The following is a 14,068-nucleotide window of genomic DNA, read 5'->3' as shown; positions in this document are numbered from 1 at the left end:
TGAATGCGTAGTGTATGCGGAATGCGCACCTGTGAAGCAGATGATTTAAACTGAAGCAGGAAGGGGGAGAAAAAATGGAAAGGGAAGGGATTATTGATGTCAGCTACATCAGGACTTTGTGCGGCATCAGCGGCGACTAGTGGAAATGTGTGCGGGACTGACTGGGATTCGAACCTGTGATCTCCTGCTTCCTAAGCACTTGCGTTAACTACTGCGCCACTCGGATGTTTATCGCAGCTGCGCGGACTACCTCGGCACGCCTCAAACCCAACCCACATTCCACCGAGCGCCACCTATACGCAGTCCCTGTCCATTTCCTCCATGCTCGCTGCTCTGAAATTCCCTCACGACGTCGGACGTACCTGTGCATCCGCACTGAAGAAGGTGGATCCGTTGCCTATCTGGGCGAATCAGTTATATGAGTGCATGGTGTCTGTTCTTTCGGACATGTCCTCCTTCCCCCTCCCCCACCCCCCGTCACAGTCCGTCTGTCTTTTCTCATCTCCCTCTGTCCATCTCTCGCTATCCCTGTCCAAATCCTGCCTCTCCCCCTCCCCTTTTCCTTCTGTACCTGTCCTCTACACCTCTCCGTCTTCCACCTGTCTCCTACATCTGCACATTAAATCCCATCTCCCCGTCCATCTCTTTCTCCCCTCTTTATGATCATCTCCTTCGTCCTCCCCATAGCACTTCTCTTCCTCCCCCTCTCTGTCCATCGGCTCCTGCCTCCTCACTCTGTTCATTCACCCCCCCCCCCCTTTTCCTCTGTCACTATGTCCATCTGCCGAATATCTGTGATCTGTATCTAGTCACAATTTATATAATACATATGTATTTTAAATATTCCATCTGCCGAACATCTGTGATCTGTATCTAGTCACAATTTATATAATACATATATATTTTAAATACAAGAGTGTGATCGTGTTTGTATTGTAATACAGATACTTTTTTTGTTGGTGATGTTGTGCCTGATTCTTTAAAATGCGATTGGTGCTAATAATAATAGTAGCAATAGTACATTCTTCAGCTTTTTTTCATTCCCATTTAGAAATTTGGCATATTATCAGGCCTGAGGAAGATAACGGTAGCCCGCATCTCGTGGTCGTGCGGTAGCGTTCTCGCTTCCCACGCCCGGGTTCCCGGGTTCGATTCCCGGGGGGTCAGGGATTTTCTCTGCCTCGTGATGGCTGGGTGTTGTGTGCTGTCCTTAGGTTAGTTAGGTTTAAGTAGTTCTAAGTTCTAGGGGACTTATGACCACAGCAGTTGAGTCCCATAGTGCTCAGAGCCATTTTTGAAGATAACGGTAAACTGCAGGTACGATGACCGAAAAACGAAACGGATATCAGTGAAAGTGTGAACATGGGATATTCACCGGCTTCAATTTTGCGGTCAGGAACCACACCTCACAGTCTCTTCTATAACATTAAATACCAATAAAGTGCCAAGTACCAGGCATGAAAGACTACTACCACTAGTTTTGAATGGACTAGCTACGATGGAGCATAAAAAACTACGAGTCATCTACTTCACCTACAGGGACGGGTCATGTGAAGTGGACCCACAGTTTAATGGTTACAACTGCGAGCTACGTTTGTGACACCGTGCTTGACAAAGGTATAACAATATCGAGTTTTTCCCAACTTTGAGCAGAGTTCAGAGCAAAATAATCCTTTGAGTTCTTTAACTTGATAAGCCGGAACGTTTGGCTGTCGGACGGAAGCGAACGATCGATGGTGGGGTGTGAGAGGCGAGGGGAAGTAGCGGGGAGCGATTAATAACGGCCGCCTTATTAGTGTTGACGCCGGAGTCTAAATTCCTGGCGGACTGCGTTCTGACGCTAATCGTTCGTTGTCATAACTGAGCGAATTAATCACCGGCCTAGGATGGAAAAGGGGAGGACAACGGGACCGGCGAGCGGGCAATTTAGAACCAACGACCGAGGGCTCCAGCGGCCAAGGAAGAGCGCCCAGCAAAATTAGCTGTCAGGCCGCGTTTTCTGAACCGCCGGCGCCGACATTCCTGGTGGGTCCTCGGCTGCACTGTATTATCGTGTCCTACCAGTTATTCACGTCTCGGATAATTAAATACAGCATGCCGTCTCCTATGCAGAGTGTGGAAACAGTTGCTTGCGATCTCACTTGACAACGGTTGCTCTAATAGAACGACCTCCTTCACCTTGTATAATTCAGAACATTCACTTTTCTAGGACAGAAAGAAGTCGGTGGTACAGCTGCAGGGTGAATGAGAATTTTTGGGAGAAACATCCGTCATACATTACAAACTGTATATCTTTGGCTCTTACATTTAAGATATCGCGTATTCCAAAATAGATCTTTGGGAAAGTAACAGCATAATTATTTTCATTTTCTTTCTTAAGGGCGTGAAACTGATCAATCACATTGGTTAAGATGAGGAAAGACAACTGTCTGCTACGTTTTAATTGTCGTAGATGATGCAGTTGTCTACCCACATACTGAAATCGACGGAAAATTCAGTGAATATTAATTTGATTAAGCCCGGTCTCAACGATGCGTAGGCATTGGCAACAGACATTAAATATATTACGCCTGATCAGCAAAGACTTAAATTGATTTTTTCCAGACATGTTTAGTACTCCATTTCAGGGTTTACATTAGTCTTTCAAAGTACCTCACTCCTACTTCAATGCTCGTTTTTTAGCGACTCTGCCATTCCTCGAACACAAGGTGCAGGTCATTCATTGTCAAGTCGTTGAGATCGCCTTACTTTTCTTGAGGATTGCTTCAGAGTTCTCAAATCGAAGGCTCCAAAGCTTTGCCTTTAATGATGTGAAATGGGAGAAAGTTCTGGTCGTTTTCTTGCAATGTGCTTCCTCAGTTTAGCCAATACTGACGTGTAGTACTTCGCTGTAACATTAGTGTGAGGGGGAACTGCATGCTGGTAAATCATTTCATGACAGTCAAAAAATATGATCACCATCATTTTCCCTGGTGATGGAGCAACTTTCGTCTTTTTTGTTGGAGAACCAGTCAATTTCCAAACAGTACTGGCTCTTTTTCCTTCAGGATCTTAATGATTCATCCATGACTCATCACAGGTGAAAATTGATTCCAGAAAAGCATCCCCTCCATCAGCAAATAGACGCAGCACCTCACGGCTTGTCTCCATTCGCATAGGTTTTAGCTCGGGAGTCAACAGACGTGGCACGGAAACGGGCGCAAATACCGGTCATACGGAGAAGCTCATGTATAATCGTAAAGACACTGCCATATGAAATTCTCAGCACTTCTCTGAGTTTACGTAATGTTGCCCGCCTATTCATACCGACAATCACAGAAGCTGTGTTGATGTTGACTTGAGTCAAAGCAGAAGCCGAAACACCAGGCCTACCTTGCTTAAAACAGACAAGTCGGCCTTCTTTGAAGTCCCTGAACCACCTAAGTACTCTTGCACGAAACAGTGCATTTTCATCGTACGCTTACTGCAGCTTTTTATCAAGTTTAAGTGTTGTATGGTTTACACGAACACAGAATTTTATTGCGCGGTACGTCATCTCCATTGGTGGGTATGCGAAATGCAAAGAGGGTCTACAAAATGGAACAAAAAAGTTCCAGTAGGTATGAGTAGACAAACGAGCCGTCTGCAAGATAACTGTGACTCTATGGTTACGAGCTGTCACTGCTTTCAAGTCTGAAATATTGTCCTAGAAAACAGAAATGTATCTGAAACGTAAAATTTTCCATTACGTCGGTATCTAATTTGGCATTAAGTTTCACACATGGTCCATGACTGGGGAATTTTGTACATGTATGATAGGGAACCGGAACATTTTGCTGCTGATGTAGGATGAGATCCAACACTCCAATACGTCCAAGGTGGCCCGGTCGAGCAGGGTCTGTACCTTAGCCTCCAACACCACCTGACCTTACTCAGGCCTCTGTGAAACGTACAACATTACTGTTGATACGGCTGAAAAACTGGAGAAGCCAACTGTACAGTCTTCTCAAGATTTACGAAATCATCAGCACGTATTTGAAAGAATTCGCAACTCACTGCAACGACGAGTGTAGTATTCCATCCAAATGCGAAGACGACGTTTGAAACACATCCTTTAACAGGAACCCGTGTACAGTAAATTGTAACATGTAATGTGCTGAAGAAATTTTGTATTTTTTGTTGAGGTACGCCATGGATGGAATTTGTGCCGAACAGATGGGGAATTAGTCTAAAAGTTAACTTTTCGAATACATTTCTACGAACTATGACAATATTTAGTAGTGAAGGCAGTGGCGGCTGGTAACCACTCGCTCACAATTATCACGCAATCGGCTCTGAAACGTCACTACGGTTTTTTTCAAGTCTTGAAATGTGTAAGTCGTCTTGTGTGAATAATAGTATTTGATCAAACGGAGAATAACACGTTTCCAGCCAGCGAGGAAAATCGCATAATGTTTGAAGATAAATGTATCTCACATTCATATAGTTTTTTTATTCTGATCAATTCTGATCAATTTTTTGTTTCCCTGAGTAAAAATGATTTCTGTCTTTTTTTGCTTTACGCGTCCCTACTTTGCTTGTAATTTTGCGACTAAATGGCTATGTAAGTGTTCTTAAATACTAAGGAACGTTTTAGCAGCCATGTATTGTATCTCTTTATTTCAATACCACAATATGCTAACTACATGTTGATTACTTATTATTTTTTAGTAGCTCATCTAGTAAATCAGACGGTGACTTTTCGTGAGAAGAATTAGCTGGCTTGGTCGCGATTTGCACAGCCATCTATGTGGCAGTTTCGTTGAGGCAATTATCATTTATATTTATTACATAGAAGCTGCCGGTTTCATTTTAACGAAGTCCGATCTATCAACGCGTAGGGACATTGACGTATTTATAATTTTGAAAATTCGCGATCGCAAAATTTTCCACGAAGACAGTTAATTCTAAAGGAATGTTCCGTGTTCATGTTTTTAATGGTGTCGGGAGAGAGAGAGAGAGAGAGAGAGAGAGAGAGAGAGAGAGAGAGAGAAAATGGTTCAAATGGGTCTGAGCGCTATGGGACTCAACTGCGGAGGTCATTAGTCCCCTAGAACGTAGAACTAGTTAAACCTAACTAACCTAAGGACATCACACACATCCGTGCCCGAAGCAGGATTCGAACCTGCGACCGTAACGGTCGCTCGGCTCCAGACTGTAGCGCCTAGAACCGCACGGCCACTCCGGCCGGCAATCAAGGAAAACACTTAGTAATATTGAATATGGATGTACACAGTCTGCTATACAATTAATTTGGTATCTTCCCTATTTGATGTGGTAAACGGCCTCGTGGCCACTGTCTGCTCCACTGATCTGTTTCTCACATGCTATCCGCTAATAAACCATACTGAGAACATTTCCTCAATTGTAGTATGTTAAAAGCAATGTCTGTTCACGGAAATAACATGCATTGCACTTAATGTTCAGTTTCGAGGGAACTACAGACGAAGTACAAGATTATATTTTTGGAAAGAAAAGATGGGGTAAGAGGGATTCATTGGTGAGGATTTCACCGAACGAATCATACAGGTATACAGTACATGTCATCTCGCCATTCGTTTCAGACTGTAGGAAGCCAAATAAATTGAAATAAATTTCGAAGCGTTGTCACTTCTGATTCATAAAAACTTATGTGATAAATACGTAAAGTTGTTCTCAACCTGAAGATTGTTCATAACACAGTTGTGGTTTACTAGCCATGGCCTATTGGTGGCGGTATGCTTTTGCCATCCTCCGAATACTGAACGTGACTTATCCAGCCATTTATGGGTGCCAGTACTGTATTGAAGGGGATGGATCATAGTTCCACTTCGATGTCACACAGACACTGTCGAGGAGAAGAGAGCCATTTTCTCACGGAAAACAAGTGCCAAATATGACAGGTGCGCTAGAAACTTATCTGTGGTAAAGAAAAAATGAGATCGTCGGGTTGTAATCCCATGATCTTTCTAATCATTATTTCTGTTGTTCGTGATATATGACAACATGCGTCACTGGTTCATTGTTGTGTTGGCCGCTAGGGTGTCAAATGTTCGACTATTATCTTATCAGCGCCAAGAATGAAGTGCAATTAGACAGACGATACGTCGCACATGACGTTCTGTTCACCAGTCACAAAGTGCTGCAGGGTGTTGGTGGACTGTCAAAGGACGCATGCGTGGAGATGGGATTCCTGAAGTACGCCAGCGCTTCTCGAGACTCGGCAGCGGCCAATAACTGATGCCCACTTCGTGCCGTTGTATTACTCTCGAGCACCATTCTACTATAATGTTGCCTGTACTGCCGACACCACCTCAATCTGCGATCTCACCGATTAAACATATTTCGTATAAGCAAGAGCTTGCGCCGTCTCTTCCAGCATACTAGACAAAGGAACATACAAATCGTCCATGGGATGTCAAACAATAATCTTTCTCTTGTAATAAACACGCATTTGACTGTCGAATTGATTGTCGAATCGAAATGTCTCGTCTCAGCCAATGGGGAGTTGCACAGTGAAGAACAGAAGATATGATTTTTCATCAGTGTATTTCTTCGTGAGATATGTTGCAACTACTGCTGTTGCTTTTACTTCATCTTTTAATAAAGCTTTTTATGTTAAATCGTTGACCAGAGGGCGTGTACTCGGCTCAAAGGTATCCCGTCAAGGGTCTTAGAAACTACAGATATTCTTTCAGAAGTATAGGCATTTGTTTATTTCCTGAAAGCAAACTGTTCATACTGGTACTATGCAGTGGAAATTAGCGGATGCATTGTTGTTATTCTGACGTACTCAACTCTCGAACGTTAAAAATAGCATATAAATACTTACGTTCTTGTCGCACACCCGAAGCATGAAGTATCGGCCTTTGAAGTAAATCTTGGTAATTCTGGGCCTAAGACAGAAATAAGGATGCTTGAATGCTGTACACCCAGATATAGCAATAAATAAATAAATAAATAAATTCCGTAACGCACACAACAGTATCCGTGCGCAAAGTAACGTTTACGTGGTAGATGGAATCTTTTCCTAAATTATACATTTAAAAAATTAATATAAGAGAAACGTACAGCAATATCTTACCAATAATAGTTTCCGACTTTGTTCTTGTTTCTTAGGACAATGATGCCACTGGGAGTGAGGCCCAAGAAGTACTCCACATTGTCCTCTCCCTGAAACAGGAGGACACTATGAACAGCTACTGTAAGTGGTTAGCCTCTTATTGGAGACACATTTGAAAGTTGGCGATGCCTTTTTTAACGTGTACGAGGACTTCATAAGCAAATGTAAACTTATGTCTTTAATATAGAATAGGGTTTTCAGTGACGTCTTCGAACAATTAATGTAATTTTTCGTAACTCTCACATATTGGTACCATTTCTTGCCAAATATGATTGTGTGTACAATCGCAGCCTTTCCTTCTAGAAGATCGCCCGACAGAAATCAAAGATAATTTCGTATTAAAAACGACCGAAAAAATTCTTTGTTCTCATTCATGACAAACACAGAGAAGTTGTTAAGTTAGAAAATTTCTGCACTCTGTCGTTGTGTCGCAACTTCGTATTCATAACACAAAGTCGTCACCCGTGATGAATTTTTCCAGAAAGGAATAGTCCATGTTTTGCATTTCAATTAAGTCGTGGCAGGCGCCCACGCGTCGTTGTTTTTGTTCGGAAGTCAAGGAGTAATGAACAAATTTTGTAGACACTTTTCTCTGCTTCAAAACATTGTGGAGAATGCCTTTTACATTTGATTTAGAAATGTTGCTTCACTGCTTTTTGTGACAGTACGGCCGCACGTCCATGTCAAGCTCACAGCTGACTGGTCGAACGCACATCTATTGTTTACAGTTGTTAGTTCAAGCTACTACCGTAGTTACTGCGCTGACATCGCTTATACGCCAGGAATAAAATCAGTCTAAGAAATTTTTGGACGGAAGGGCAGCGTCTGTAGATGTAGATCTAGACATACGGAAGCGACCAGGAACTCGTATTATATTTAATTACACGCGAAATTTGTGATGTTGTTCTTTCCGATACTGTGCCTTAAATCTTGTAGTTGGGACATGCCTAGATACTCTGGTCGTGGTTGACTAGGGACCAAGCTCGGCCGCCTGACCTTGGACACCACCTTTCCTCCAGCGCAATTAAGATCGTAACATATTCTCCTGAAACACATGAGTCGCTAATTTGTGTCTTATCAATGAATAAAAACCCAGTGCAGACTATTCCAAGTTTTCAGCACAGTGAATACACAGAATCAGTCCATCAACTATGGAGGATTCGCGGGCAAAGCTGCGAAAACAAGTGTAGGGCCCCCCGCCTAGGGCTGCGAGCGCCTTATTGGCTGTACGCAGAGGATGAAATTTACTTTGCAGATGAGGCGGGGTGCGCTCCCTTTGCCGACAGCTGTCTTCAAGAAAGAAGGAGCGAGGAGCGGAGAGCGCCGATCTGTGGGATTTCCGGCGCGGGAAGCCGCTCGGCTGGCTAATTTGGCTTTCGCGAACAGGAAATGGAGCCAGTTAGCGGGCTGGGCCGCATCAGGCCGCGCCGCGGGGAATCTGCCCGGTGTCTGCTGCCTGCCCAAGCTGCGGGGGCAGCACTCTATTTCCTACAGCCGCCTATTGCGAATTTTGTGTCGCCGCTCTGAAAACTGGCAGGACATCACTCGCTGGCACTGCGTGTTTCTTGTTCTAGGCAATGCCACCATAAAAAAATTGCGACACCAATGACATGTATGACTGAAATGAACTTTACAGAACAGATAAGTTTAGGTGGTTTTGACACGACAATAGGTGGTGTTTACACCACAATAGCTGATTCCGGTAGCTTTGACTTTCAATTTTAGCATATTTCTCCAATACTTTTGCGATCAGTTTGGGTTTAGGAGAAATGCAGGAACGCGCGAAGTACTGATCCTCTGACTTATCTTAGACGGAGGAAGGACGAACCATTTACGGCATCTGTTGAATTTAGAAAAAGATTTTGAAAATATTGACTGAAATGCACTCTTTGAAATTCTGAAAGTAGCAGGGATAAACACAGGGAGCTAAAATGATCTAAAGCATTTACGAAAGTCAGAGTGCAACTATAATAATCGAAGGATTTGAGACTGGAGTAGCAACTGAGAAGGGACTGAAACAGAGTTGTATCCTAGCCCCGATACTATTTTATAATTACACAGTAAGCAGTAAAGGTAACCGAGGAGAAATTTGGAAAGAAAATTAAAGTTGAGGGAGACGACTTGAGGACGAAGACGCCTGCCTGTACAGTACGCAGGTTGCGGTAGATTAAAATGAAATAACAGGATAGTATGGCATTATTGGCCGGCATTAATCGGCAGCCTAGTAAAAGCCTTATGTCTACATTCATTCTCCTGCTGAAAAAGCACCTCATCTTTCAGTCGAAGAAATGATAGTAGCACAGGGATAACAGTCAATGCAATGTGGCGTACACTGGTTGTTTTACCCTGCAGAAACACCAAATGTGAACGCGAGTTGTAACTGACGGCCGCCACACCATGACACCTGTGTGGGACGTGTGTGTCGTAGGTGAATGGGTTCTGGAATAGCCAGCTCACCAGGTCTCCGCTGCGCACATGTATGTCCATCACTCGCATACAGACAGAACATACTCTTATTTTCGAAGACAACACAGCGACATTCCACTCACCAGTTAACACTTTCACGACACCAGAGTGGTCATGCTTAGTGGTGTCCTGGAGCGAGTGGTAGCCTGGCCAGAGGTAAACGTAATCACAGTCCTGCTGCAAGCAGATGGTCTCTAATGGTCCGGTGATGACGCAGCAGGTGCAATATGTTCCCGGATTTCGTCCCGGGATGATGTTCGGTCGGCCACCATTGCTCGCACAATCCGTCGATCCTGACGTGGGTATGCATTACACGGACGTCCAGAACCTGGTCTACAGTGTGGGAATGTTCTCCACACAACTGGTGAAAGCAGTGACACACCACCGATACATTGTGGCAATCTGTCAGTACGCCCATCCGGCTTCCCATACATACAGATTGCGACTCCGATAAAACAGATGAAACTGTTCAGCAGCAGTGCTTACTCGTCGTAAAGGCATAGTTGTATCCGAGGTTGAACGTTGCAAACAGTGTTCACCTCTAAAGTCAGCACAGTTACTGCTTGCAGAGTAACACCAGAGGGCGCACAGATAGGCATCCTGAGCGCCATGTGTTTGTCGATGACCGTGACAAATGAATAACAGTGTAACACCTCAGCACGCACATATATTCTGGTGAGACTGAGCACGGTCCTTGAAGGTGTTGCATTTTTTTTCCCCGGCAATGTACACTACTGGCCATTAAAATTTCTACACCACGAAGATGACGTGCTACAGATGCGAAATTTAACCGACAGGAAGAAGATGCTGTGATATGCAAATGACTAGCTTTTCAGAGCATTCACACAAGGTTGGCGCCAGTGGCGACACCTACAACGTGCTGACATGAGGAAAGTTTTCAACGGATTTCTCATACACAAACAGCAGTCGACCGGCGTTGCCTGGTGAAATGTTGTTGTGATGCCTCGTGTAAGGAGGAGAAATACGTACCATCACGTTTACGACTTCGATAAAGGTCGGATTGTAGCCTGTCACGATTGCGGTTTATCGTATCGCGACATTGCTGCTCGCGTTGGTCGATATCCAATGACTGTTAGCAGAATATGGAATCGGTGGGTTCAGGAGGGTAATACGGAACGCCGTGCTGGATCCCAACGGCCTCGTATCACTAGCAGTCGAGATGACAGGCATCTTATTCGCATGGCTGTAACGGATCGTGCAGCCACGTTTCGATCCCTGAGTCAACAGATGGGGACGTTTGCAAGACAACAACCATCTGCACGAAAAGTTCGACGACGTTTCCAGCAGCATGGACTATCAGCTCCGAGGCGTTACTTTTGACGCTGCATCACAGACAGGAGCGCCTGCGATGGTGTACGCAACGACCAACCTGGGTGCACGAATGGCAAAACGTCATTTTTTCGGATGAATTCAGGTTCTGTTTACAGCATCATGATGGTCCCATCCGAGTTTGGCGACATCGCGGTGGACGCACATTGGAAGCGTGTATTCGTCATCGCCATACTGGCGTATCACTCGGCGTGATGGTATGGGGTGCCATTGGTTACACGACTCGGTCACCTCTTGTTCGCATTGACGGCACTTTGAACAGTGGACGTTACATTTCAGATGTGTTACGACCCGTGGCTCTAACTTTCATTCGATCCCTGCGAAACCCTACATTTCAGCAGGATAATGCACGACCGCATGTTGCAGGTCCTGTACGGGCCTTTCTGGATACAGAAAATGTTCGACTGCTGCCCTGGCCAGCACATTCTCCAGATCTCGCACCAATTGAAAACATCTGGTGAATGGTGGTCGAGCAACTGGCTCGTCACAATACGCCAGTCACTGGTCTTGATGAGCTGTGGTATCGTGTTGAAGCTGTTTGGGAGCTGTACCTGTACACGCCATCTAAGCTCTGTTTGACTCAATGCCCAGGCGTATCAAGGCCGTTATTGCGGCCAGAGGTACTGATTTCTCAGGATCTATGCATGCAAATTGCGTGAAAATGTAATCACATGCCCTCAGTCCGGAACCGCGCGACCGCTACGGTCGCAGGTCCGAATCCTGCCTCGGACATGGATGTTTGTGATGTCCTTAGGTTAGTTAGGTTTAAGTAGTTCTAAGTTCTAGGGGACTGATGACCACAGATGTTAAGTCCCATACTGCTCAGAGCCATTTGAACCATTTTGTAATCACATGTCTGTTCTAGTATAATATATCTGTCTAATGAATACCCGTTTATCATCTGCATTTCTTCTTGGTGTAGCAGTTTTAATGGCCAGTAATGTATATCACCTAATATCTACGATCATACATAGATCTGATGGTGTGTTGGTACCGTATTGAGTGCCACGGTTTAATTCCGGGCGGTGTCCCGCCGTACACCCATGGATGTCCAGTTTTTGGAAAGCTGTCACGAGTCTAGACAGCTGTAGCACCTGACATTCCCAATACACATAACGGGAGCAGAGAGTGGGCGGAACGGCCGGCGACGGCGGCCGTAATTCCCCGATGATAGATGCTCGGTGGCTCTCCGCGCCGTCGCCCCGCCACAGCCGGCGCGTCCGGCGTTTTTAATTTGTGATATCCATCAGCTGCGCCGGCGGACACGCACGCGGCGCATCCCCAGATTACAATCTCTTTCCGCCCCTCCACACCGCGCCGCACGCCCTTCCTCTTCGTAATTCAATGAGAGCACTTACGGTAACAATCCTTAATTGTGTTCAATGATCGGGCTGCATACAACAAATAATCGCAATTAATCAGCCTACAATTGCCGGTACGAGACAGGAGGGCTTTCACAATGGAGGGGAAAGAAGTCTGGCAACAGGAAATAAAAAGCTTTTAAACAGAAGCGAACGAAAGCGATTTATTAATTTAGAGGGACGCCTTGCCGCGGCGCCAACTGGATGGGAGTGGCACGCTGGTCGGAAATGGCGGTGAACGCTGTCCGTGTCACTGTCAAGATTGTTAAATGAAAATGAAGGTTAGCGAGTTTCAGATTCCTGTTTATCACGGGCAGTCAAATAAAAACCGAACACCCGCCACAATGGGACCACGGCATGGTTCCAACAAAAGCTATCACCACACTCGTTAAGATGCTTCTCCCACTGCGAGACGAGACGATCAATCCCTGTGACGCAGAAACGCTGCGGGCCGCTGACGGATACGCAACCGCACCCACTCTTGCACTTCCTCGTCCGAATGAAACCGACTTCTTCAGGTCGTCAAAGGCGTGTAAATCACACGGTGGAAGTTCCGGGCTGTACGGAGGACGCTGCACTGTTTCGCAACCACTGTGCGAACGGACGTTATCGTCAACATGCATTCCGACAGACCGAGGGCAAACGGCAAAGACAACCGTGGAAACATTCCACATTCGCTGCTCCCCAAAGAAATCCAAAGCTGTTCACACGAGTTCTGGTAAGGCCATGATGCCCTTCTTCTTCGACTGCTGGGTTCGTTGAGACCCACAATCAATGTGCAGCGCTATGTAGACACTTTGCAGACGGCGTCCTGTTGCACGATAACGGCCGCCCCCGCAATGCAAATCGGACGAAGGCTTCGCTTCAGCGATTTGGTTGGGAAACATTGCAACAGCCTCCGTACAGCCCGTATGATTTTCAATTCTTTAGCGACCTGAAGAATGTCATGCGTCGAGGTCGGCTATAGTCGCTCGAGGAAGCGTTAAGAGCGGGTGCTGTTGCGGATCTGACTGCAGCCGACCGTTTTCTACGAAACGGCAACTCATCGTCTCGTCTCCCAGTGGAATAAATGTCTTAACATATGTCGTGACTGCTTTTGAATGGAACCATTTCATCTTCCTTTTGGCGGCTGTTCAGTTTCCATTTAACTGCCCCTTGCATTATCGGAGGTTAATGTGGCAGAAAATTGGGCATAAATTAGAACCTTTACAATCAGCTAGGAAAGCACACAAATTTAAGTGGTGTCGAGTCAGCTAAACATCAAGTATGTGGAATTACGAAAAATTGAAATGGGAACCATCACTTAGAAAAATTCTGGGGAAGGCGAAGAAAAATGAACTTAGAAAGGGCTACAGATCTACCAAAGAGACAGCCTACACTCCGACTATCAGTCCTTTCAGTATTTCAGCGTTGTGTGGGAACCTCACCAGATAAGATTGACGGAGGGCATCGATAAAGTTGAAAAAAAAATGCTCGGTTTCTGTTATCGTGAAATAGAGGAGAGAGTATTATGGATGATACATGACTTGGGGTGGAAAATATTAAAACAAAGTATTTTTCGTAGCGGCGAGTTCTTTTCATGAAATTTTTCCTGCTCTGCAAGCATAAATATTTTATTGACACCCCCTATATAGGATGAAATGATCATCGTAATAAAGTAAGAGAAATCAGAGTTCGCACGATATGATGTAGTTGTTCATTATTCCACGTGCTATTCGTGAGGAGAACGTTCGAGAAATATGCTGAAAGTGGTCCTGTGAACCGTCTGTTA

At 45.1% G+C, this 14,068-nt stretch overlaps 1 protein-coding gene across 1 annotated transcript in view; it reads right to left on the bottom strand.

Annotated features, from left to right (window-relative positions):
• Positions 1-14,068, bottom strand: part of LOC126263347 (band 4.1-like protein 4A) — a 691,823-nt gene that overhangs the window by 51,824 nt on the left and 625,931 nt on the right. The window contains exons 9-10 of the mRNA XM_049960435.1: positions 7,082-7,170; positions 6,830-6,893 (exon numbers count right to left, since the gene is read on the bottom strand). Coding sequence (XP_049816392.1) covers positions 6,830-6,893; positions 7,082-7,170 — 153 coding nt within the window. The remainder of the gene's footprint in view (positions 1-6,829; positions 6,894-7,081; positions 7,171-14,068) is intronic.

This window comes from Schistocerca nitens, chromosome 6, assembly GCF_023898315.1.
Source record: "Schistocerca nitens isolate TAMUIC-IGC-003100 chromosome 6, iqSchNite1.1, whole genome shotgun sequence".
In the NCBI taxonomy this organism is placed as follows: Eukaryota; Metazoa; Arthropoda; class Insecta; order Orthoptera; family Acrididae; genus Schistocerca; species Schistocerca nitens.
The sequence above is the reverse complement of the archived record's forward strand: the minus strand, read 5'-3'. Positions and strand labels throughout refer to the sequence as shown.